Here is a 23,288-nt window from a genome sequence, read left to right as displayed (position 1 = left end):
TACCCTAACTGTACTGTAAATCTCTTTACAGAGAGGAATACAAATGTGTGCAGCTCTGAGGTAAACTTTTATTTCTTGGCTGGCAGGACCTCCATACCCATGCTCCCTAGAACACCCTGCTGCCCAAGCAGTGGCAGCCCAGTCCATAAAGTGCCACAGGCAAAGGGGTTGGGGAGCCACTTCACATTCCAGGCTGGAGGAGTGGGGACGGGGTGAAAGGACACCCCCGCCCCAACAGACCTTTCCCAGCAAGAGGCCATGACTCACCTCAACCCCAAATCCTGCCTCCTCTCAGCCCAACACTCAGTGGCCCAGACATGGCAGGACACAGGCCACCAGCCATACTGGCCACTGCCCAGGTCAAAACCCAGCACCGCTCTCAGGGCGGCAGAGGTCTCTCCTGGTTGCTCCTCAGGGACACTTAGTGCTCTCACAGCACACAGCAGAGGCGAGCCAGAAGCAGCAGCCGTGGCAGGAAAGGAGCAGACACTGAGGCTGGAGAGCTGCTGCTGGGCCCGGGCTCCCGTCAGGGCAGGGAGCTGCTGCTCCACGCAGCTCTGGGGCTGGCCGTTAGGTAGGTGTGGCTGGCTGAGATACAGGTACTTGGACACCTTTCTGTCCCGATGCTGAGGATGAGAGGAAGATAAAAAATTGTGAATCACTGAGTAAGGGTCAAAGAAAGCAAAAGAAACTGAGAAGATGGGGAGCGCATTAACAAAAGAAAAAAAAAATGGGACTCAGGTTAGCGATACCAGGAAAGTAGGCAAGAAGTGGGCATAAGGGACAGAAGAGGCCTGTGGAAGTGGGTCGGCCGGGGGCAGTGCTGGCCTAGTGTGGCCAAGGTCCTGGGAACCACTCTCAGCACCCAAGGGGGTACAAAAAGGCTGAGGACCTGCCTGGCAGCACAGGGACCAGGAAGGACAAAGGAAGAAAGCAGGTACCTAGTTGATACTTGTCTCTGGCTGCTGCCCGCTCCTTGGCATCAAAATACCAGACAGTGATGGCGTACCTGGAAAGTGGGCAGTCAGAATGCGTGTTCTGCAGTGCTAGCGCTCTCCCGTGACACCTCCACCCTGGCAGGCCCCACTCGGGCTCTCTCATCACCTCATCACTCCCGTCAACTCTGGGGAACGCTGGGTACAGGGGAAGCGGCTGGACACATCCCTAAAGTGTAAGTCATACCTGGTGGCATAGGCTGGCTTCACCTCATGTGGGTTCCGTCGGTCAGACCAGAAAATGAGCAACCGGTCAAAGAGGGGCTCGATGTTGGCTACCACTGGCCGACCCTCAGGGAAGATCTGCAGCAGGCCGCCATGCACCTGGGGGCAGGCCAGACGAGGCTACTGGTGAAGCCTGGAGCCCCTGTCTAATACTGCACCCACGTGCCCACCAGGGGGCGCAGCGCCAGCACATCATTCCCTCCCAGCACTCAGGCCCTTAAAATGAATGACAGCCCAGAGTCTACATTACCATGGAGATGGGCAGGAAGCTACTAAAGACAGGAAAAGGGGGAGAATGTCTGGGTGGGGCTAAGCAGACAGCACCATTCCCGGAGAAGAGGGGGACCACAGCCAGCTGAAGAGGAGCCTGCAGAGGGACTTCTCCCTCAGCCCTGTGAGCTGAGGAGCGGAGGGCTGGGACACCAGCCCACGCCATCCCAACCCCAGCCCTACCTTAACATCCCAGTTCCGATTCAGGTAATAGATGCAGGTGATGCAGCGCCCGTCGCCGTGGGGATTGTCAACATGCCTCACGTACCCGAGCCCATTGCCTGGGTAACACGCCACCATGGCCTGGCAGAAATGGAGGAAGGTGGCTTACTGAGATCAGGCAGGGACACCCTGAGGAAGCAGGCTAACCACTCCTGTCCCAAGTCGGTCCTTTACCATCTTAGGTTATGGGAGTTCCAGCCCAAGAGACCTTTTTCCTCATTAGCCAGATTCCATCCTCAAGTTCACAAAAACCTAAGCTCTTCAGCCTCAACAACCCACACTCCCACCTTCACCCCACCCCAGAACAGAGGGACTCAGTGTGTAAATGATGGCTTGTGCTTCTTAGAGGTCCTAACCTCAGCCGTGTGGAGTGGTGTGTGGTGCACACCTGTGACCCAGCACTAAGCAGGGCAGCCTCAAGGACTCAGTGAGAGCACAGAATCACCTAAGTTTTGAGATATGGAGGTTCCTTGAGTCTTGAGCCCTCTTCAACTTAGAGGTTCTGTTAGGGTTCGAAGAAGGTACAGCATGGATTTTTTTTCTTCAAGGTTCCCTCAGGTGACCCTAATGTGAAGTCAAGCTGATTGACCACACTTGACTATAGTCTCCAGCTACATGACCTGTCCCATGTCCACAGAACAGGAACCTGACTAGAACTCCAGGTCCAAGCATGCTGTGCACTGCTGCCAGCCCCAGTGCTCCAAGAGGCCTCAACTACCCCTCTGTGAAATGGGGCTGATAAACAACACCTTCCGTTAACTCCTGACATCTCGGAGGTAGGCCTGCACCAGGCTTCATCTCCCTGGGCACAGGTTTGTCTAGGATTCCAGGTTTCCCTGCCCCAGGGCCTGAGGATATTTGTTACCAGGGAGCTAACAGAAAAGATGCAGCCACCTCTGCAGAGCCAATCTACAGGGTCAAGTCTCTGCAGCCAAATGACCTGTGGCACTGGGAAAGTAAACTAAGTTCCCATGTCAGGTGGCACCACGTGACAGGATGGTGAGAACTGACCTTGACTACTATGTGTATCCGCAAAGACACGGTGCCTGCTGCCACAGGACAGAACTGAAGCACAGGCTGAACTGTCACAAAGTCAGAGTCACCCCTGTGCAACTCCGATGGGAGAGTTCACAGTAAGCAAAATGGAGTGGTTAGCACGTGAGCCCTTAGCTTCTGCCCGGTCAGCAACCACCTGTCTTGACCCTGCCGCTCAGGTCCTGCTCGCAGCTGGGGCTCCCTGACAACGCTCAGCTATGCTCTGGGGTCCAGCGTAGCCCAGCAAGACAACCATAGAAAAACACTCAAATCAGACACAGCAATGTCTGCCGCGCAAACAGAAGGCTTACGCAGCACTCCATGAAGGTCAATTCAGCCCTGCATCCTCCTCTCAAGGCTCTTCTCTAGCCACTAATTCCAGGGTTCACCCCCTGTGGACACTGCAGTCCTCTCTGCATCCCATCTATACACCTGATGCAGCACAGAGCCTACTTTGGGAAAGAGCCTTAGCAAGGCTACACAGCAGGAATGAGCTTCAGTACCAGGGCACAGTGAGTGAGAAGACCCCAGGGAAAGCCTGGCCTCTGAGCTCGAGAGGAGAGGTGTGTGACTTCTGCAGACGGGGCGGGACGGCACTCTGCACTCTAAGCAACCACTTGCCGGGAGGAAAGCATGTGGCTATGGCCTGGTAGCTTGGAATCAATGAGTCACTGATTAGAGACAGGCAAGCCCTTCTGAGCTGGAAATCCAATCAGGGCTCAAGCAGGTTCTCCAAGCTGATGGGACAGCAGGCAGTGCTGCACTGCCTCTAATCAATCACCATACAGCATCACACACCCAGAAAAGTACAATTTCCCACCACAGGCGCCAAGACCACCAACCTGCAAGTCCTGACCTCTGCTCCAAGTCTCAACACACCTACCTTCTCCCCACCTCAAAACCTGCGATCCTGCCTGTGGCATGTCCCTAGACCTTAGCACAACTGGCACCATGTTAGAGGCGCTGTCTTGACCTTAAAACCTAGCTTACAAGGCCCCAATACCTGTCAAAACGGGAACAAAGATGTAGTCCACAGTTCCAGGAAAGTCCTAAATGTACAACCTTGCTCTTCTGTTTTGGCCTCTGTAGTTCTGCTTCTTGCTAACTGAACCGTGCCAACCAGAACATGCTTTTTTGTGCATAAAAGACACCCAGCTGTAAGGCTCGGGGCTGCATGGTCTAGACAAGTTCCCCACGCAGCTGGCAGCCGGCAATAAAACGTTTTGGCTTTCAGAGTGTCCATGTGGTGATCTCTGGTGGGTTTATCTCACAACACTATTGCTCAGGCTCAAGCATCTAGGTGGCTGTCCACGAAGCTCTGGGCCAAGCCAGAGTACCCAGGGTTCCACCTGCAATATCAAAGCACTACTCTCAACAGTGCCCCCCTGAGGAAAAGCTTCAACCACAGGGACAGCAGTAGAGTGACAAAGGAACTTACTCTCCAGGATGCTGGAATCACTGCTATTATAATAATGTGCCAAGGACCCTACCATGCCACACATACTATATCAGAAGCCAGTGACTCAGCCAGAGAGCAGGCCCTGCCTCCACGCTGCTCTTAAAGGGGCAAACCAAACCAGCTGGACCCTCCGGGAAGTCCCTCTGCTCATCCACAGAGAAGAGACAGGGATAGAAGGGAAGGGAAAGGCAGAGGAAGAGCTCTGCTCAGGAATGACCTAGGCTAGGTCACTGCTGGTCAAGGCCACATTTCTGACCGGTGTCCTCACTGTCACTGCCTCAGATCACCTCAGCACCCCACAGCCTCACTCTCGAGCACAGGAAGGGAGGCTACATGTGGCCCTTCCTTTGTTAAGTGGGCAAGCATGCAGTTGCGGAATAGAGTGCTTGGGCTAGCTCCCTCCCTCCTTCCACCAATCCGACCTGTTCTTTCCTCCGAGGAAAGAGCCACTTAGGAGAACCTGACTCTTACCCCTCTCTAGTCCCAGTTCAGGCCCTGTCACTAATACTGGTGGGAGGCAGCCCTGAGGTGAAAACAACATACTTTTTTTTTTTTTTTTTTTTTTTTTGGTTTTTTGGATTTGGTTTTTTCAAGACAGGGTTTCTCTGTGTAGCCCTGGCTGTCCTGGAACTCACTCTGTAGACCAGGCTGGCCTCGAACTCAGAAATCAGCCTGCCTCTGCCTCCCAGAGTGCTGGGATTACAGGTGTGCGCCACCACCGCCTGGCAACCTACTTCTTTACATTGCTTTCCCATACTGCTTGAGTAGCCAGGCACCTAAGCCAGCTTGCCCATCCCCTTGGGTTACAAGCTATGTCCCAGTCCCTGAGGCTCCGTGCTCCTGGTGTCCCCACGGACTTCCCTCCTGCAAGGCTGCTGAGCGGGGAAGCAACACCAACCTTGCCTGCTCAGAAGCCAAACCCAGGGAGGGGCCAGCTCTGGTGCTTCAGCTATCAAGTGACCAGAGGGAGATGGAAGTAGGACAGGTTCCAGCTGGGGTGGGGAGGAAACAGGCCTGGGCCTGGGGGGCCGGGGGGCAGGGACCATGGCTCCCAAGCCAGTTCCCATCCAACAAGAACCCAAGACAGGACCCCAGAGATAAGGGAGGGCACCATTAGGAGCACGGCCTCCCACTCACAGGGCAGAGCACGGCCTATAAGATCGCCAGCCAGGAACCACTGTTGGCCAGCAGCAGTACTCTCAATGGACTGTGTTCAAATGATACTGGGCCTCAGACTTACACACTCTTCCATGAAGAAAATAGATATATCGCCGGGCGGTGGTGGCGCACGCCTTTAATCCCAGCACTCTGGGAGGCAGAGGCAGGTGGATTTCTGAGTTCGAGGCCAGCCTGGTCTACAGAGTGAGTTCCAGGACAGCCAGGGCTTCACAGAGAAACCCTGTCTCGGGGGAAAAAAAAAGAAAGAAAAGAAAATGGCTATATCAAGAGAGCAGAAAGGCTGTGGAGGTGACTGTCCTGCCAGGGTTCCTGACCCTGGTTCCTGAATGAACAGCTGGAGGCCTAGGAGGCCCTGACAACTGCCCACAAACTCCAACCAGATGTACGCCTCTCCTAAGAAGGTCTGCGGCTTTCAGCAGATATATACAAAAAGCCTTGACTTCAAAAACATTAAGAACTACCGTTCTGCAACAAGGAGGAATGGAGGAAGGAAATGCAAGGCTCAGAGAAATACAGGTAGGAAGTGACAACCGGTCAGAGAAGGAAGGACAGGGACTGGGGCAGGAGTGGGGAAGATGCTGACAAGGGCTCTGCCTGGGTCAGCACTCACCCAGCGACACCGCTGGGGTCACAGGGCAGAGTGGAGGCCAGGCCTACTCGCCTTAGCCCATCCTTAGCCCAGGCTACCTCCACACTTCCTCCGCCTTCTGGTTCTGCCTTCTGCATGCCAGCTTAAGTAACCCTCTAAGGAGGTTAAGACAGCCAGGGGTCTTGGTCTTCCACTGTCAAGGGGCATTGCCACCCCAGGCTCAACTCCTATTTCAGGTACAAAAATCAAAGTCTAGAGGGCGGTAACTGCCGCCCCTCTGGTGGAGCTGCCTACACCATACTACATAACCCCAGAAGCTTGTCTCTAAACCCACATGCCAAAGCATCAGGCACTCACCAGAAAAGTGCCTTACCTTGGTGCGCCCATTGATGACGTAGTTGCCCAGCCGCCCTGCACAGTGGCGGATTACTGCGTCCACATGAGCCATGAGGGCACCAATGCTCCGGCAGCCTGGCTCGTGGCCTTCTACCCACGCAATCTGGTCCCCACGGATGCTGCGCGGTGGGATCGCCCGCTGGCTCACTAGTTGCCCATCACGTAGACGCCCGCCCCACTTCAGGGCTTCCACCTCAGACAGCACACGGCCACCCAGTACTGACCCCAAGAAGTTGTCCTTGACACAGATACCATAGTACCGCATGCAAGGCACAATATAGTCCAGGGCCAGGCGCTCAGGTGCAGAGGGCTGGGCTTCCTCCCTCAGTCTAGCACTTGCCTCGCCACTGCTACTAGTAGCGCTGTTGCTGCTGCCGCTGCCACTGCTGTCACAGCCCACACCACTTTCCCCCTTGGCCTCCTGGTTCTCTTGCCTGGCCCACGGTCGTTTGCTGGGTGAAGGGGCATCCCCACCATCCTTGGCCCACTTCCGTTTGGGGGCCTCAGGCCGGGCGCCCTGGGCCGCCAGTCGCTGGCACTCCTTGGTGACCAGTGCAGCTGCGCCTTCACTCTGCAGTGGCCACAGCTCACCACCATCCTGCCCGCCAAAGCCCTCCCGCAGGGGACTGGCAGTGGTAGTAGTAGCGGCGGCTGTGGTTCTGGGGGTCCCATTGCCAGCCGAGGCCTCCCCAGATGCTCCTGGACGGTGATAGGAAGGGAGCAGAGGGCAGGGCAGGTAACTCTCCACCCCCATTCTGGCTCGGCTAGGCTCCAAGGACTCTGACACAGACCCTGGCAACTGAGGGAGAGCTTGATTCAGGGCCTGCGGCTGGCACGGGCTGTCCATGGCAGCAGTGTCTTCATCCCCCGGGCATGGAGGGCACGGCCCAGGCCCATGGTGCCACCCTCCTCCACCGCCTCCTCCTCCACTTGATGCAGCCGGGGGCCGCTGGGCCTCGTGTGGGGCAGGGGGAGGCAGGGCAGGCAGCAGGAGCTCCTCTAGTGCTCTGGGGGTGCGCGCTGGTCCCCAAGTCCGCAGTTGTCCCTAGGAGCTTGAGAATGGACTGACGGGGGTGGCTGGAAGAGAGAGAAAAGGAAGAACTTAAGAGGAGTCAGAGACAAGCAGGTGGAAAGGGGTGGGGATGGTACCAGAAGTAAATGACAGACAGAGCAACACACACACACACACACACACACACACACACACACACACGCTGTGACAACAAGGGGCATTTAACTTGGGAATTTGGGAGGGAATGTCTGGCAGAAAGAGTAATAGAGGGAAAGTGCAGAGAACGCTGCATGGACGGCCCAAAGGAGAAGGCGATAGGGAGACGGAGAGATCAGAGGAAGAAAAGCACCGAAGAGAGGTGGGAAATACAAGGTACCTGCCTGAGGTTTCAATAGATACTCAGAGAGATGAGGAGGGAGGATGACACGGAAAACGAGAATGTGGAATCTAGGGTAGAGTCGGGGTTGTGGGGAACCAGCGGGCAATGCCACCGCACGACATTCGCGGGAACCAGATCGCCTGGGTGGAAGGCCACGAGCCAGGGCAGGCGGGGAAAACCGGGAGTCCGGGGACAAAGAGAACAGGGAGAAAAACAGGACAGCAGGGGAGCGGGAGGGCCGGTGGGGTCGACCTGTGCCCTACGGGAGGAAGCCTACAGGGCCGACACACACCCAGCCGGAAGGGAGGTCCTGCCAGACGGACGGACTGACGGAAGGGAGTCCGAGAGGAGAGTCCGACCCGACTGCGTCCCTCCCAACCCCCTCTGCCGCGACCCAGGGCCCGCCGGACGCTGCGGGCGACCGAGGCGGGGCCGCGCCGGCCCGGCCCCTCCCCTCGGTGGTGACTGCGCGCTCCCGCCGCCCCGATGGCCCGCCCCGCCGCGCCGGGCGCGCGCTCCCCTCCCCACCCCCAACCCCCTGGCGCGGGGTCGCTGACGCCCTCGCGCGCTCCCGCCTCCTGCCTCCGGCCCCGTCGCCCGCGTCCGGCCGCCACCGGGCCTCGGGCTCCTTCTCCTCCCTAGGTCTTTCCCTTCGCGCGACCTCCTCACCGAGCTTTTTCCTCCGGCCTCGGCGCCGCCGTTTGTGCCAGCCGCCCTGCGCTTCACAGCGCGCCATACCCCGCCCCCCACCGCCCGCGACGCCCCGCCCCCGCCTCGCCCGGCAGGCACGTGACAGCGGCCCTACCGAGGAGACTGCGCGTGCGCGAAACGCGCAGTGACAGGAGGCTTAGAGCGTCCTACCGGACAAAGTTGTGAGCCGGTCTGGGACGTGAGGCTCATTTGCATTATGTGCTCCGCCCCTTCCACGCGAAAGCAACCACGCGGGTTCAGGAAAAGGCGTTCTGTGAACTCTTAAGGCGGCCCCTTGGAGGGGGGGTACAAATGGAGCAGTTTCACACACAAAGGCCCACCCCTCAGAGCCCAAAGTGTCAGCGAAGGGCTAGCAGCGGGTTCTTGACATTTGCTATGCAAATGTCTCATTTACATGGGCCGCTCCTGCACACAACTAGAGAGGATATTGAGAAATGACTGCGCAGTTAAGTTGGAAAGTGTATGTAAATTCCTACGTCAGTAATTTACATAAGCACTTAAAAAAAATAACGGTGAGTACGGGACGTCCTTAGAGAAGCGAAACCCGGTAGAACAAATGAGCAAATGTGTACTATTTGCATGACCCGCTCCTCGCTGCTCCCCCGGGGCAACTGTGGGAGTCAGATTAGAGCAACCTGGGACAGCCTCACAGAGAAGACATTTGCAAACAGCTCCTCTGTAGCCAGGGCGGATTTTTTTGTTTATGTAGTGCTGGACACTGAATCCAGAACTTCGCACTTGCGATGCAAGCGCTCTACCACCAAGCTATTCCTAACGTCTACACCACCCTGGGAAGGCTGTGTGGTTAGGGTTATTTGAATGCCCCACCCTTTCCACCAACTCCCGGGCCCCCCAAGTGGGTAATCAGTGGGGTTGGATACTCGCTGACATTTTGGGAGAGCAGCTGAAGCTGTCCTGAGGAGGGGCTGCACCTGTCTCCAGAAGGCCATTTAAAGACATCAGGGTACATCAGGATTGTCCAGGAATCTGGATTGCACAAGAACCACAGTGGCACGTGGAGAAAGATGTACTCGTTCACAGGCACACACACACAATGGAACAAATCTACATCAGTGCACACCCAAGCCTCAGGAGCACGGGCTTTTAGGAACACACCGTGAACCACCATCCTCCTGAGCAGACATGAGGCACACACTAAGTCAAACCAGGCACAGGACCAAGGCCCCCTTAGATTCCCGATTCCTTGGTCTTACTGTTTGTTGCACACAACAGCAGCCTCACCAACACGGTCACCAGGCCAGAGGCTACTCACATGCCACAGTGTCACATGTTCCTACTGACACTGCCCCATACACAAGTCCTGGCAAGACTCATACCTGTTACACACGGGAACATCATTGCTACACACACCAGCTTTGATGGATTATGTACTGCCGTGAAGTATGAATACAAACTGGGCATGGGCACATTGTCATCCCAGCTCATGGGAGGCAGAGGCAGGGAGACCTCAAATTCCAGGTTAGTCTACGCTATAACAAGGCCCTGTGTCAAAAAAAAGGGAGGTGTGAAGGAAAAACCAAAGACATATATACAATGGCAAACTGTCCTCAATGAGTGTATGAGTAATGATGTGCCAGGATGTACCCCAATATGTCCGCAAACCAAGTCCCACCCAGAAACATGGCTCTTCATGCAAAGGCCCATTCGTAACTTCCATTAGAGACCGCTTCTGTTTCCTCATCTCAGAATGACAGAGGCCGAAACACAGGTGTAAACAATGCTTTATGGAGGACCGGGACAGGATGGAACAGGCCTCCAGGTAATAAATAACACAGACTTGCAACAGCGGGGGCCAGGCAGGAAGTTGGGGCCAAATGGCTCTGGTCTCCAGCTTTGGGAGTTCTTCAGGTATGGTTAGGGGCTCAGGGGGACTAGAGTTAGCCAAGACAGAGGAAGCAGCAGCAGGTATGGGGTCCCCTTTCCCCTGTGGCTCAATCTTGCCCCAAAGCCAGGCCCCACCAGGCCAGGGGAGGGGGAGGGGGATGGAGTGACTTTTCTGAGGCTGAGGCAGATTGGGGCCTGGCCTCTTGGGGGCCTGGTTCTGAGCCCCAGCCTTCGGGCAGGGCTGGTCCAGAAGAACAGGTGAGCTGAAAGAGAAGGGTATTATGACCTGGAGGGGTCCAGTCCTGAAGTTAGAAGCTCATCTCTAGGTATCTTCCTGACCTGTGTCTGCCTGGACTCTTTTTCCCCAGTCTGTGCACTGTCTGACTCTGTTGCCCCTCTGCAGGTTATGTGGGGGACTCACTCTCCAAACACATCCCTATTGGTTTGCATCGGTAAAGGGGCATTTCAGTACCTAACTACCATGACCCTTGCCAGGTGGAGACTCACACATGACATACCAGGACTGGAGTGGTAGGCAGGAGGATGGTGAGTTTAAGGCCAACCTGAGCTACAAAGGGAGATCCTGTCTCCAAAGCACAAAACATGGGGCCGGGGGGGGGGGGGGGTAACTAAATACATGCCTCCACATTGGTAAATTTCTGTGTCCCTTTTTACCCCTAATGGTCCGGGCTAGGCCTCATTCCAATGCTTTTCAAACAGAAGAAATAGAACAGAAGAATGGTCACTGCTCTGACTGCTTACAGCATTACCTAGCTGTTTCTAGAAATTACCTAAGGTAAATCCTGGATGCTGGTATGTGGTGAAGCTTCCCGACTTATTCTAATGGGCATTATTTTTCGAGAGGGAAGTGTTGGTAGGCCCTGATTAATTTTTTTGTCCTAGTGAAGGTAAATCAGAGGGTGTGGTGGCTCACCCCTATAATCCCAGCATTTAGGAAGTGAACTGGAGGCCTCAAGTTACAAGCCTGTGCTACATATAAATAGTGTGTGTGTGTGTGGGGGGGGGGGGGGGAATGCAGAGGGAGGGAGGGAGAAAAATAAAGAAAAAGGAAGGAAATCCTAGTTCAGCTGCTAGTGCTTGCTTGGCCTGCATGGACCCTGGGTTCCTCCTCAGCGCCCCATAAATGCCCTGGGGGTAGTTCTGTGTTTCTAATACTTGGAAGGTGGAAGACAAAGAATGTGAAATTCAAGGTCACCTGTGACCACACAACAAGTCTGAGGCCAGCCTGGGCTACATGTCTCTCGAAAGAAAAAGAAAAACGAAAAAGAAAGAAAAAAAGAAAAGGGCAGAGGGGGGTTGAAATTCTTATAAAATTTTTAGAATAAAAGAAAATATCAGGCTGGACATGATCGCACATATTCATCCCCACACTGGGGAGGCAGAGGCAGGTGGATCTCTGTGAGTTCAAGGCCAGCCTGGTCTACAGATCAAGTTCCAGACAGCCAAGGCTACGTAGAGAGAATCTGTCTCAAAAAGAATAAAAGACTTGTTGGTAACCAGGTATGGTGGTAGAAACTTATAATCTCAGCACTTAAAAGGCTAAGGCAAGAAGACTGATGCAAGTCTGAGGCTATCCTAGGCTATATAGCAAGTTCCTTATTAGCCTGAGCTACCCAGCAAGACACCCCCCACACACACACACACAAACAAACAAAAAAAAAAAAAACACCAAAGGGAATTTTTTTTAAGTATATAAAGAAGTTTTCTCTATAGGCATGACTGTGTTAGATAGTAATGACTTAGTGGTTAACAGTCTGGACAAGCACCGGCTGCATGTGACCCACTGAGGGCAAACTGGAAAAAAACTCTACGCTCAGTTCCAAGTTGCACACCTTTCTCTCTGCACACAGCCAAATGTTCCTTTTGCTTTGGTTTGGTATTCCGTGGTGCTGGGACTGTACCAGCCTGTGGGGCAAATGGCCGACTACACAGAGCTCTGGAGCCAGCACACGTAATCTCCCGGGGCCTTTAAGACGGGCAAGAAGGAAAGCAACGACAGCGCTCCGGCTGACCCTCCAGCCAGTGCTCGGCTCCTCTGCGTGCTCCGCGGTTCACTCACTCCACCATTACCACCAGCACCTCCACACGGCAGGGGCCACCGCTGACCGCATTCTACACGTTCAGACCAGCAAGTGCGGAGGCCAGGAAGGAAGACCACTGGCTAAAGGGCTCATCCGGGACTTTTCTCACTTCCAGACCCCACAGGCATTCCATCAAGAGCCATCTGGCTCTACCTGCAAGGTGGATCCAGGCCTAAGGACATGCCAGTGGCGGGAGGGGAGTTAGCGGGGGCATGTGCAATCACAGAGGCGAGGAGGGAGGGGACCAAAGCCCGCGGGCCCTGCAGGTCTGCCCTGAGTCTGGACCATGCATAGACATATGGACACCGCTCCTGGGAGGAGGCTAACAGGGGAAGGGGAGAAAACATGGCCGAAAAAGAGCGTGCCAAAGAAACAGAAAGACCTCTCTGAGACCGGTACAGTGAAAGGAGCAGGGAAAGGTGGCAGGGCCCAGGCACCACAACAGGCTCAGCGGCTTCAGCACGGTCCCACGGACCCCAGGAGCCATGATCAGATCTGAGCTTTAGACAGAGCCACTGACTGCCACTAAAGGGAGCGAGCCTGGAGAGAGGGAATGAGGGAGAGAGACCAGCCGCACCTCAGCATCCACCTCTACCTGCTAACCCAGCCCTCCCCCCCAGCTGTATGCCTATTCCTCCCTGTGCCCAACAGGGTCGTATACATCCCAGGCTAGCCTCCAACTCACTGCGCAGCTAAGCCTCGTCCTGAATGCACACCATCCTGCCAGCCCACCCAGTGCTCAGTATGGGAGCCTGCGCTTCTGGCACACACTGTCACTTGAACTCCATCCCTGTCCCCGCCCCTCCTCATTGGAGTCCCCAGCAGCTTCTTCACTGGCACCCAGTAATCCCCACCCTCCAGCCCCCTATCCAGGCAGAGGAACCCTGTGATGCACAGTGTCTGATCCTCTCCATCTTCTGCTCAGTAGTTCCCTATGACTACACAGCGCACAGGGTATAAATGAAGACTTGACTGCTGTCAACACACATCCCCCACTCTGGCCACACTATGCAGGGCCCTACGCCAGGGCCTCTGTCCTTACTGTTGTCTTATGTTCTCTCTGACTCCCCTGCTCTAAGTCTTTGCTCAAATGTCACCCTCTTCAGTGTCCTGTTTAAAAGGGCATTCCTCATCCTATCCTCCGTATCAGACTGTTTTTCTCCAGAGCTCTTCCCTGCCCGACCCCCAACTACTTTATCATTTACATAAGTATGTCTGTGGGCAGGGCGGTGGTGGCAGTGCCCCATGCCGCATGCCTGTAATCCCAGTACTTTGGGAGGTAGGGGCAGGCGGATTTCTGAGTTCGAGGCCAGCCTGGTCTACAGAGTGAGTTCCAGGACAGCCAGGGCTACACAGAGAAACCCTGTCTGGAAAAAAACAAATCCAAAAAACAAATAAACAAACAAAAACCTATGTCTGTGGTCTGTCTTCTCCCAAGACAATATAGAACCATGCAAACAAATGTTTGTTTGGTTGGTTTTGGTCTCTTTACCCACTGCTGTCTCCCCGGAGGCTTCCCCAGGGCTCAGCACACAACACAGGTTCATTGCAGCAGTGATAACCAGGAACAAGGGGTCAGGTGCAGGCCGAGGCGGCAGAGGTCTGGGGTGCAGAGGGCGGGACCGTGGGGTCCCTGGGGCTGGGAAGATGGCTCCTTTGGTTCATGGGCTTTTGCGTCTGTCAGCTTCTCTTGTCACATTTTCCAAGTCTTGATGGCTTCTGTGTCCCACCCTACCCAATACAGGAAGCTCCTAGCATCCCACCTGGCTCTGCACGTCTCAGCAGCCACAAGGCTGAGGGGCCACGGCCTGGGCACTGCGAGGCTGCCGCAGCTGGCGAAGGGATATGTCGCCATACTGAATGCCTGAGCCCATCCTCTCCGGGTCTAGTTCACCTGTGGGAAGAGAGAGGTCAGACATGTTCCTCGGAGCCCATGGGACCCTTGCCTTTCATCCCACTCCCCCACCTCGCACACTCAGGTGGGCCTCACCTGAGTCGATCTTGTTGAGGATGGTTCGCGCGCACTTGAGGAAAGCTTCTTCCACATTCTCACCAGTGAGAGCGCTGGTCTCCAGGAACATCAGCTCTGGAGGGGCGGGGCCTCCATCAGTCCCCACCCTCCACACCCGCCTTCCTCTTATGCCAAGACACAAGATTCCCCTGCAGCTGTCTTCCCACCACACACCCACACAGCTCTTCCTTTGAGACTCAGGTCCCGTGGCCCCTGCCCAGAAACCCCCCACTGAGGACCCAGCCTGAGTCAGGGAACCCCTCTGGGCTCCACCAGTCTCCTGTGCCTCCACTGTCTTAGCAGAGATTTTTCTCTGATGTCACTGTCAGCAAATGGATTTGCCCCCCTGCCTCTACCACAGCACTGTGAGCCTCAGGAGTCTGTCAATGTCTCCAGACTCACTGAGTACAGCCCCAAGCCCACCGAGGTCACATGACAGGCTTCACACTGGGCCAAGTTGTACTCAGGATTCAAACCCTCATCTGCCTGGCAGCAAAACCTCTTCTACAAAACAGGGGTCTGAAAAACAGGAGGGCATGAGTAGGATATGTTTGTGCACCCTCTGCAGTCCTAAGGAGGCAGAGACACAACACAGCTGGTCAGGAGGTCTGGGTCAGCCTAGGCAACATAGTGAGTCTAAAGCTAGCCTCAAAATAAATAAATAGATAGATGGATGGATGGATGGATAATAAACTTTTAAAAAGAGCTGCAGATGAACTTAGTTGACTCATAACACCATATAACCTGGGCATGGTAGTTCACGCCTGCAATCCCAGCACTAGAGAGGCAGAAGTAGGAACTCAAGGTTATCCTCGGGTATAGAGAGCTTGAGGCAAGCCTAGGCTACACAAAGCCCTGTCTCAAAAATAACAGATAGCTAAACCTAAAAATAAGAGAGAAAGAAAGAAAAATGGGACATAGACAGGTCCCAAGTCAGCAGATGAACTCAGAAATCCGCCTGCCTCTGCCTCCCGTGTGCTGGGATTAAAGGCGTGCGCCACCACCGCCCCTTGACAGGCCATGTTTTCAAGTGGGTTTATAATAACCTTTTCTTCATGCTCCTGCCTCCGCCTCCACCTAGCACCCTGATGCTAGGGACTGAAAAGAGAGCTTCAGCCATGCTCGGCAGAGTCACACCTCCCAGCCCTTCACTGGTGGATTCCAAGCAAGTGACCACCCAGTCAGGCTCACACCACTTTTGATGGAGCAGGTCACTTTCTGTCCTCTCCTAAGCTCCAGTGCCTGTGTGCCCTTGGGTCCCCAAGGGTTCATCTCCTTTATTTACAAAGGTTCCCATCTCTACGGCCACCTGAGTTTGCAGTATCTACCTTAAACCACCGCTTTACGCTGACTCCCCATTGTGGGCAAGTTTATAGCAGCTACTCTGTACCAGGAAGAGCTAAGGGTGTGTCGGGCAGACCCCCTAGGCCAGCACAGTTCACCCCCTTCCAGCTGAACCTGAAGACCACAGCAGTCACTGACTCAGCACTTAAGAGTCAAACCAGGCCTGCTGAAGCCTCCATGTTTAAGGTACAACCATCCAGCAAAAGCTAAGAGGCACATGGGCTACAGTGGACTGGCTGTCCCTCCCTCCATCACCAGACCCACAGCGCAGCCTCACCATTCTCCTGAGCAAAACGGGAAGCCTCTAGGAACGTGACCTCACGCTCAGGATCCAGGTCCTTCTTGTTGCCACAGAGGATGACCACGATGTTGGGGCTGGCCAGCGTCCGGGCATCAGTTAGCCAAGCAGCTAGCGAGTTGTATGTCTCCCGGCTGTGAAGAGCAGACAGAGGAGGAGGCAGCACAGGAGTGGGAGCATCCGTGCCCAGCCTCTCCCATACCACCGAGGCCCTGCACTCACCTGGTGATGTCATACACCAGCAGAGCTCCAGCTGCCCCTCGGTAATAACTCCGTGTCACCGACCTGTGAGGCCAGGGGGACCCGGTCACCCCCAAGGCTGGGATCTGCCCTGGGACTGCCCCCCTCTGTGGAGAGAGGCTAGTGGTTCGGAGGCCCCCTTTACTGTTGGCCCACTCCCTAGAACCTGACCCCTGTCTTCTTGAGATACGATTTCCCGGCCTCAGAGTCTTCTCTATTATTATTATTATTATTATTATTATTATTAATTATTATTCAGGCTGGCTTTTTGAGAGTCTCACTCTAGTTCGAGCTGGCCTCACGTTCCCTGCCTCAGCCACCCACCTATACGTAGGTGCTTGGGACTGGAGCCAAGGCCTGGCACATGCTAGGTAAGTGTTCTCCACAGAGCTACCCCCCAACCCTTTATTTCAGTTTAATTCAAGGTCAGGCTATCTTAGCCAGGCTGACTCCACTGTATCCTAGGCAAGCCGGCACTTTCTTTTTTTGTTTTGTTGGATTTGGTTTTTTCCAGACAGGGTTTCTCTGTATGGCCCTGGCTGTCCTGGAACTCACTCTGTAGACTAGGCTGGCTTCGAACTCAGAAATCCGCCTGCCTCTGCCTCCCACATGCAGGGATTACAGGCGTGCACCACCACCGCCCGGCTTTCTTATTTAACTGCTTCTTTTATGTAGGTGTTGGTGGTGTGCATGTTCCACAGCACGTGCGTGGAGGTCAGAGGACTCTTAGAGAAATTGCTTCTTTCCTTTCACCACGTGGGTTCAGGCGCTCAAACTTAGATCCTCAGGATGGCAGCAAGCATTTTACCCACTGAGCCATCTTGCAAGACTTTGTCATAAATTTCCAATCCTCCCGCCTTAGCCTTTCAAGGAACTGAGATCATGGGCATCTGCCACACGAGCTTAAGCTTGCACACTTCCCTTTCCTGTCTGAGCTTCTTGTCGCGTCTCTCCACGCTCACTTTTGCCTTCCCTCTTTCCTTCATTTACTCAGAGAGCGTTTTCTGATTTTTCTCCCATCTGCCTGTCCTGACCAAGTGCTATGCCACTTCTACTAGTCCTCCCTGATATCTGGTGCAAGCCTCCTCTCCCTGGTGGCCAACTCCGTTTGTCACCAATATGGATCCCTCTGGGATGCATACAGTTACTGGGACTGCAGGCCTTGTCACAGGCCTGCCTTCTCCTTCACCCTCTCTCTGCCTCTGGGTTCTCCATGGTCAATCTACACATGACTCCATTGGAAGCTGCTGATGTGCTGAGACTAGACTAGATCTCCAGGAGCTGAATCCTCCCATCTCAATACTCTCATATTCATATTCTCTCTCTCCCTCTCCCCTCCCCCTTTCTCCCCTCCCCTCCCCCTCTCCATCTTCCTGCCCTGCTCTGCATCTCCTTGCTCTTACTTCAACTCCGAGGGACTCTGCACACCTTTCTTTCCCTCCCTCCCTCCCTCTTCCCTCCATGGGAACCCAGGCTACCTACCGAAACCGCTCCTGGCCAGCAGTGTCCCAAATCTGTAGTTTCACAGTCTTCCCCCCAACGTTGACCACCCTGGAACCAAACTCCACGCCGATTGTGTGGTTGGAGTCCTGTTTGACTGGGAGTGGGAGGGAAACGGGAGGCAGTGCAGGGGCTCCTGGAATCCCCCCCATCCTACAGACCCCTCCTCCTTTCCTGTACCCCAGTTCTCACTGCTGGGTTGGCAGAGAGCTTGGCAAAGGCCATCCGCCATAGAGGCAAACCCACAGCACTAGCTTTATTCACCGGCACCGGCCACCTCCCCCACCTGCTGCCCACCGACCGCACCAGGGCCACATCTGCAGTTCCAGGGGCCTGCCAGAAACTCACACTTATTCTCAATAAACTGATGGAGGAGACATGATTTGCCAGTTCCGGCACTGCCAATCACCAGGAATTTGAAGAGGAAGTCTGGCGCAAAAGATATGCAGAGGGAGAGAAAAACAAAGGGAATAAGAGAAGAAACAAAGTCGGAAGGAAAGATGCACACAAAAATACAAATACAGCATGCACAAAAAAATAAAAATTAAAAAAACATGGGAAGAACTCAGGACATCCTGCATGGTAGCCAGCCTAGCCCAAGATGATATTTATTTATTTATTTATTTATATTGGAGACAGGGTTTCTCTGTGTAGCCCTGTCTGTCCTGGAACTTACTCTGTAGACCAGGCTGGCCTGAAACTCAAAGATTCCCCTGCCTCTTCCACCCTCCCAGTGCTGCGATTAAAAGTATGCACCACTACTGGGCTCAAGAGGACTCTTTTTTTTTTCATTATTAATATTACTGATGTTCGAAACAAAGTTTTACTATGTATTCCAGACTGACTTAGCTGTCCTCAAACTCCAAGTACTCCTCCTGCCTCAGCCTCTAAAAGATAGTGCTGCCATCCCCTGTCTTTCTTTCTTTCTTTCTTTCTTTCTTTCTTTCTTTCTTTCTTTCTTTCTTTCTCCCCCCCCCCCCCCAGGGACTCATTGTGTAGCACTATCTGGTCTTGAATTCCAATCCTCCAGCCTCAGCCTCCCCCCTACTGGGAGTACAAGATGTACCAGCACACTTTTTTTTCTTTTTTCTTATCTTAAGAGTACTTATTCTGCGGGGCGGTGGTGGAGCATGCCTTTAATACCAGCACTTGGGAGGCAGAGGCAGGCAGATTTCTGAGTTTGAGGCCAGCCTGGTCTACAGAGTGAGTTCCAGGACAGCCAAGGCTATACAGAGAAACCCTGTCTCAAAAAAACAAAACAAAACAAAACAAAAAAACAAAGAGTGTTTACTCTGTAGTCCAGGCTGACCTCTAACTTGAAGCAGCCTTCCTGCCTCAGTTTCCCAAATGTGAGCATTATAGCACACAAAAGTATTTTTCATATAGTGTTTACCATATACATGCCCGTCACAGTCCTAAAGACTTATTTAATTATAAACGAAGCTCTAATGAAGGAATTATACAGCTCAAGAGATGGCTCAGTATATCAGAGCACCGACTGCTCTTCCAGAGGTCCTGAGTTCAATTCCCAGCAACCACATGGTGGCTCACAGCCATCTGTAATAGAATCCAATGCCCTCTTCTGGTGTGTCTGAAGACAGCTACAGTGCACTCATATACATTAAATAAACTTAAAAAGAAAGAAAGAAAGAAAGAAAGAAAGAAAGAAAGAAAGAAAGAAAGAAGTATACGAAATACTTCTACTTTCCAGGAAAATGAGGCCAGTAAGGTTAACTGACCTACCCAAGACCATACAGCTAGGCACAGCTAAGATACAAACCCAAACCAAAGGTCTCAACAACCTTAGCTGATACATTTCAAGATCCATCAAAAGGAATTAAATTCGGCCTCCATTCGTGTTCACTTCACCTCCTACCCCACCTCACTCATTCACTCTGTCAAGGCCTCTGACATTCCTGAGCTGGCTACGTCCTCAGGTAACTGTGCACCAGATTCTTTGGCTTTTCTATGAGTGTTCAATGAATGGAGCTGTCTCTGATTGTTGTCAGAGCTTTCTACTGCCCTCCAACCTCCCTCTACCCACCTGATACTGTACATCCATATTGACTGCCTAACTGAAGTTCTTCTCCTCATCTTCTGTGCAGAAGCCCTCTATCCTTGAACTTAAGCCGCATCCCTTGACGCTAAGTTTCAAATCTATAATTCAAGAACACCACTCCAATCCTCTCAACCAAATCAGCCCCACAGGGTGTGCAGGGTCCCCAGCATCTGTGTGAGGCTTTCTCTGTAGTCCATAAAACGTGATCCTTGCTAGTCACCGTCAGCCCCGCCCTATCCACTCACGCTCCGCCCAGGAAGGCTTGCTTCCCTCTTCAAGGCCTACCCCTTACCCTAATCCACCAGACTAGGTCCCTCAAATCCCGCCCTAGATCTTTTTACCCCGTAAAGCGGTCTCTTCAAGCTCCACCCAAATCGATTAAGCTCAGCCCCAGACCCACTTAGCCCTGCCCCGTATCCGGGAAGACCCCGCCCACCTGAACAGAAAGCCCCGCCCCACTTCCACATCCACATCCACTACGGGCCCAGACCCCCCCGCTGTGGCCCACCAGCCTCACCGTAGGTCTCGGCCATGGCTCGGTGGCGACCGCTAAGGGCCGCAATATGGCGCCGCGGCCGCGCCTGTTCCTCGGCTGGCAGCCGCTCCACTCGGGCTGCAGCCTCAGCTCCTTTCCACTCCTGGAGCCGGCGCCGCCACTTCCGCCTTCACCCCCCCCCACTCCCGCGCGAGCCTCCGGAGCTGCGGATACCAGGCCACGCTCTCCCAAAGCAGGGATTGGTGGATTCAGGAGGCAGTGGGCGGGACAAGCAGCGCGGATTGGCGGCACGAGAGGGGCCGAGTCAAAAGGGGCGTAACACAGGAGAGCGATTGGTGGAGCAAGTGGGAGAGGGCGGAGGCAGAGATACTGCGCCCCGTGGAGGAACGGATTTGGTCAAAAATCGGGGAGCAGAGACGAGACTCCGGATTGGTTAGACGTAGACATGGGGGCGGGATACGAATGCCAAGAAGAAGCAAGGGCAGGAATGGACGATTTGGAAGAACGGATCTCAGGCTGCTGGGTGTAATTTCTAACCCCACAGGCCGGAAAGAGGAAAGCTGAGCGGACACGCGCACATTGATCCCTATTTACAAGAAAAACCTTTGCTGGTTGAGCATGGTGGCGCATGCTTTCAACACCAGTACTCAGGAGGCAGAGGCAGATGCATCGCTGAATTCAAGGCCAGCCTGGTCTACATAGTGAGTTTCAGAACAGTCAGGGGCTACATAAAGAAAACCTCAAAACAAAATAAAACAAAACTGTGCGATCTATGCGCCTCTCGGGATTTCATTGGCTCATACCAATAGTTCAACTCCCTTCTAAAAGGAGGAAAGCGTACATACTTTGTACTGTTTATTCCCTTGCTTGGGGGTCCCAAACCTTACCTTGGAGCAAAAGGCTTGCAAAGCGAAATTCTGCCTGGTAACCACTGACGTTACAACTTTCAGGGCATTAATTGGCTAGATTCAGAAACCTGTAAAACATTCTTTGCACATACCCACCCAACCCCAAAAACCAAAGAGACAAATCGTTTGCAGTTGGCTGCTGTATTTGTATGGAGCCGGAAGGGTAACTGCAGGGATAACAGTAGGCTGAGCTCACTGGCAGTAGAAATCCCATTGCTGAAAAAGAGCAGACAGAAAATCAACCAGTGATCACACTGCAATGCATCTAGTGGTTCTAACAAAGTTACAGCTGCAAGGACTAGGTCTGACCACCCAGAAATGAACAAATTAGCTTCGAGTCCTGTACCCTCTGCCATTTCCCAATTAGAAATCACTCAGCATTTAGGCAGAGCCTGTAAACTCAGCAGCCCTCAGGAGGCTGAAACTGGAGGTTAGTGGTTTTGAGGCCAGCCTGGGTGCAAACCAACAACAAAAATAATTGCTTCTCATAAACAGGTAAGAAAATAAAGGAACCATCATCCTCCTACTCCCACCTCCACCGCAAGACACTCACATCTGTCTTCATATCAATTTTGCCAGGTTTCAGAGTCAGGTCCTCCCGGACAATGCTACTAGGGAAATAGCCCAGGCGGGCTGCCAGGTCTCCATAGTAATCTCCCTGAACCTGGAGAAGAAGTGAAAAGTCCATCTGGGGAAATGGCACTTACGCTTGCTGAAGGCCTGTGTACAATCTTCTGACTTGAATCTCAGCTTAAAAGCCATTTGCTCATAAATGGAATGTAGCCACTATAACTAATCCTCACAACGCCATGATTGCTGGGACTTTTGACAGCTAGCTTGTTGCCTCCCTCAGAGTTGTTCACTGTTGTATCTCAGGTCTGAAAAGGAGCTTTGGCACCAAATTTCCCTATGATTTCTAAAGTAAAAGTGATTTAAAAAAAATGTCCTTCCTTCCCCCCAAATCTTGTTTTCCCCTCTCCCAAAATTTTCCCTTCAGATGGAAAATGAGGCTTTACACCCAGCCCAACCCCCACACCCTTCCCATTATCACTCTCTGAAGACTCACACTGCCTCCCCAGAAAAGCCGCCCACGGCCCTTCAGCTTGGAGAAGACATACACCACTTGGCCCCTGTATATGGTCAGGAAGCGGCAATCGGGAGCCACGTAGTCCTGAAGGGCCACAGCCATGGAGATAGGATCTGGGGAGAGAGAAGGGAACCTCAACACAGCAACCTCAACACAGACTAGCAGCCCAAGCCTCCGGCCGGCCCCCTTCCCTTGTGCCCTGATTCTTACGGCTGCATTCCTCATCCGCACACAGCTTCCGGTCAGCCAGCTTGGGCATGGCTCGATCAGCCCTGCTAGGCCCAGAAAAACCAGACAAGACGACGATGCCAAGGAGCACCGGGGACCACAGCATCATGGACTGAGAATGACTAAGTGAAGAACGGGGTCTCCCGGGCGCTCCTGCCCTCCCTCTGGGCTGAATATCAAGGAAACCTGTGTTCTCGAGCCTGTCTCCGCCCCAAACCAAATTTCACCCCCCCTCCCACTCCCCAAGGTTGTTCTCCAGCCAGTGCCATTTTAGAGAGAGGGTAAGGGCTATGGGCCAAAGAAAATGCCCACTTGAGCCCAAAGCAATCCAGACGACTCCAAGTAGCAGCCACCCCCTGGATAACCAGAGACCCAGGCTGGACTATCTGATTCCACCTTTAAGTCATTTTAGGTACCTGGACCCTCCAGAGACCACGCTAGAGAGGCCAGTATAGAAAACCACCCTGGAATTTCCTGTGCTGAGGTCTGAGAACAAGGCAGTTCTTTGATTAGCAGCCACAGCCAGGGTTCCCAGGTACTGAGCAAACACTCAGTGTCTGGTCTTAGGCTGCTCTGTCCCACCTGGCTCAGTGTGCGCAGTCACACAGGCTACATCCTCAATGGAAACTAAGCCATTCTAGCTTTTGAGTGTCAACTCCGTCATCTATTAAAAAAAAAGTGATAAAAGCAAACAAAAA

General features: G+C 53.6%; 4 protein-coding genes across 6 annotated transcripts; 1 reads left to right on the top strand and 3 right to left on the bottom strand.

Moving 5' to 3' along the window:
• Positions 1-48: 48 nt before the first annotated feature.
• Positions 49-8,726, bottom strand: Egln2 (egl-9 family hypoxia inducible factor 2). Of its 3 annotated transcripts, none has more exons than XM_052168556.1 (6): positions 8,623-8,726; positions 6,348-7,447; positions 1,674-1,793; positions 1,183-1,319; positions 942-1,009; positions 49-626 (listed from the first exon to the last, which is right to left on the bottom strand). In XM_052168556.1, the coding sequence occupies exons 2-6, from the start codon at positions 7,215-7,217 to the stop codon at positions 571-573; spliced, it is 1,251 nt and encodes a 416-aa protein (XP_052024516.1). In that variant the 5' UTR covers positions 7,218-7,447; positions 8,623-8,726; the 3' UTR covers positions 49-570. The 3 variants fall into 3 exon arrangements, with proteins under 3 accessions (XP_052024516.1, XP_052024501.1, XP_052024507.1); XM_052168541.1 differs by lacking the exon at positions 8,623-8,726 and adding an exon at positions 8,431-8,514; XM_052168547.1 differs by lacking the exon at positions 8,623-8,726 and adding an exon at positions 8,054-8,166.
• LOC127697145 (basic salivary proline-rich protein 2-like) lies at positions 7,673-8,600 on the top strand. Its single transcript, XM_052200081.1, has 2 exons — positions 7,673-7,754; positions 7,897-8,600. The coding sequence occupies exons 1-2, from the start codon at positions 7,673-7,675 to the stop codon at positions 8,598-8,600; spliced, it is 786 nt and encodes a 261-aa protein (XP_052056041.1).
• Positions 8,727-10,196: 1,470 nt separating the features above from the next.
• Positions 10,197-20,553, bottom strand: Rab4b (RAB4B, member RAS oncogene family). Its single transcript, XM_052168517.1, has 8 exons — positions 20,389-20,553; positions 18,161-18,241; positions 17,795-17,909; positions 16,295-16,357; positions 16,052-16,206; positions 14,410-14,505; positions 14,183-14,313; positions 10,197-10,580 (listed from the first exon to the last, which is right to left on the bottom strand). The coding sequence occupies exons 1-7, from the start codon at positions 20,402-20,404 to the stop codon at positions 14,198-14,200; spliced, it is 642 nt and encodes a 213-aa protein (XP_052024477.1). The 5' UTR covers positions 20,405-20,553; the 3' UTR covers positions 10,197-10,580; positions 14,183-14,197.
• Positions 20,554-21,409: 856 nt separating this feature from the next.
• On the bottom strand, positions 21,410-22,696 carry Mia (MIA SH3 domain containing). Its single transcript, XM_052179789.1, has 4 exons — positions 22,573-22,696; positions 22,342-22,475; positions 21,829-21,939; positions 21,410-21,491 (listed from the first exon to the last, which is right to left on the bottom strand). The coding sequence occupies exons 1-4, from the start codon at positions 22,694-22,696 to the stop codon at positions 21,468-21,470; spliced, it is 393 nt and encodes a 130-aa protein (XP_052035749.1). The 3' UTR covers positions 21,410-21,467.
• Positions 22,697-23,288: the final 592 nt, after the last annotated feature.

Source organism: Apodemus sylvaticus, chromosome 1, assembly GCF_947179515.1.
Source record: "Apodemus sylvaticus chromosome 1, mApoSyl1.1, whole genome shotgun sequence".
Taxonomy (NCBI): Eukaryota; Metazoa; Chordata; class Mammalia; order Rodentia; family Muridae; genus Apodemus; species Apodemus sylvaticus.
This window is presented reverse-complemented; position numbering and strand designations above follow the sequence as displayed.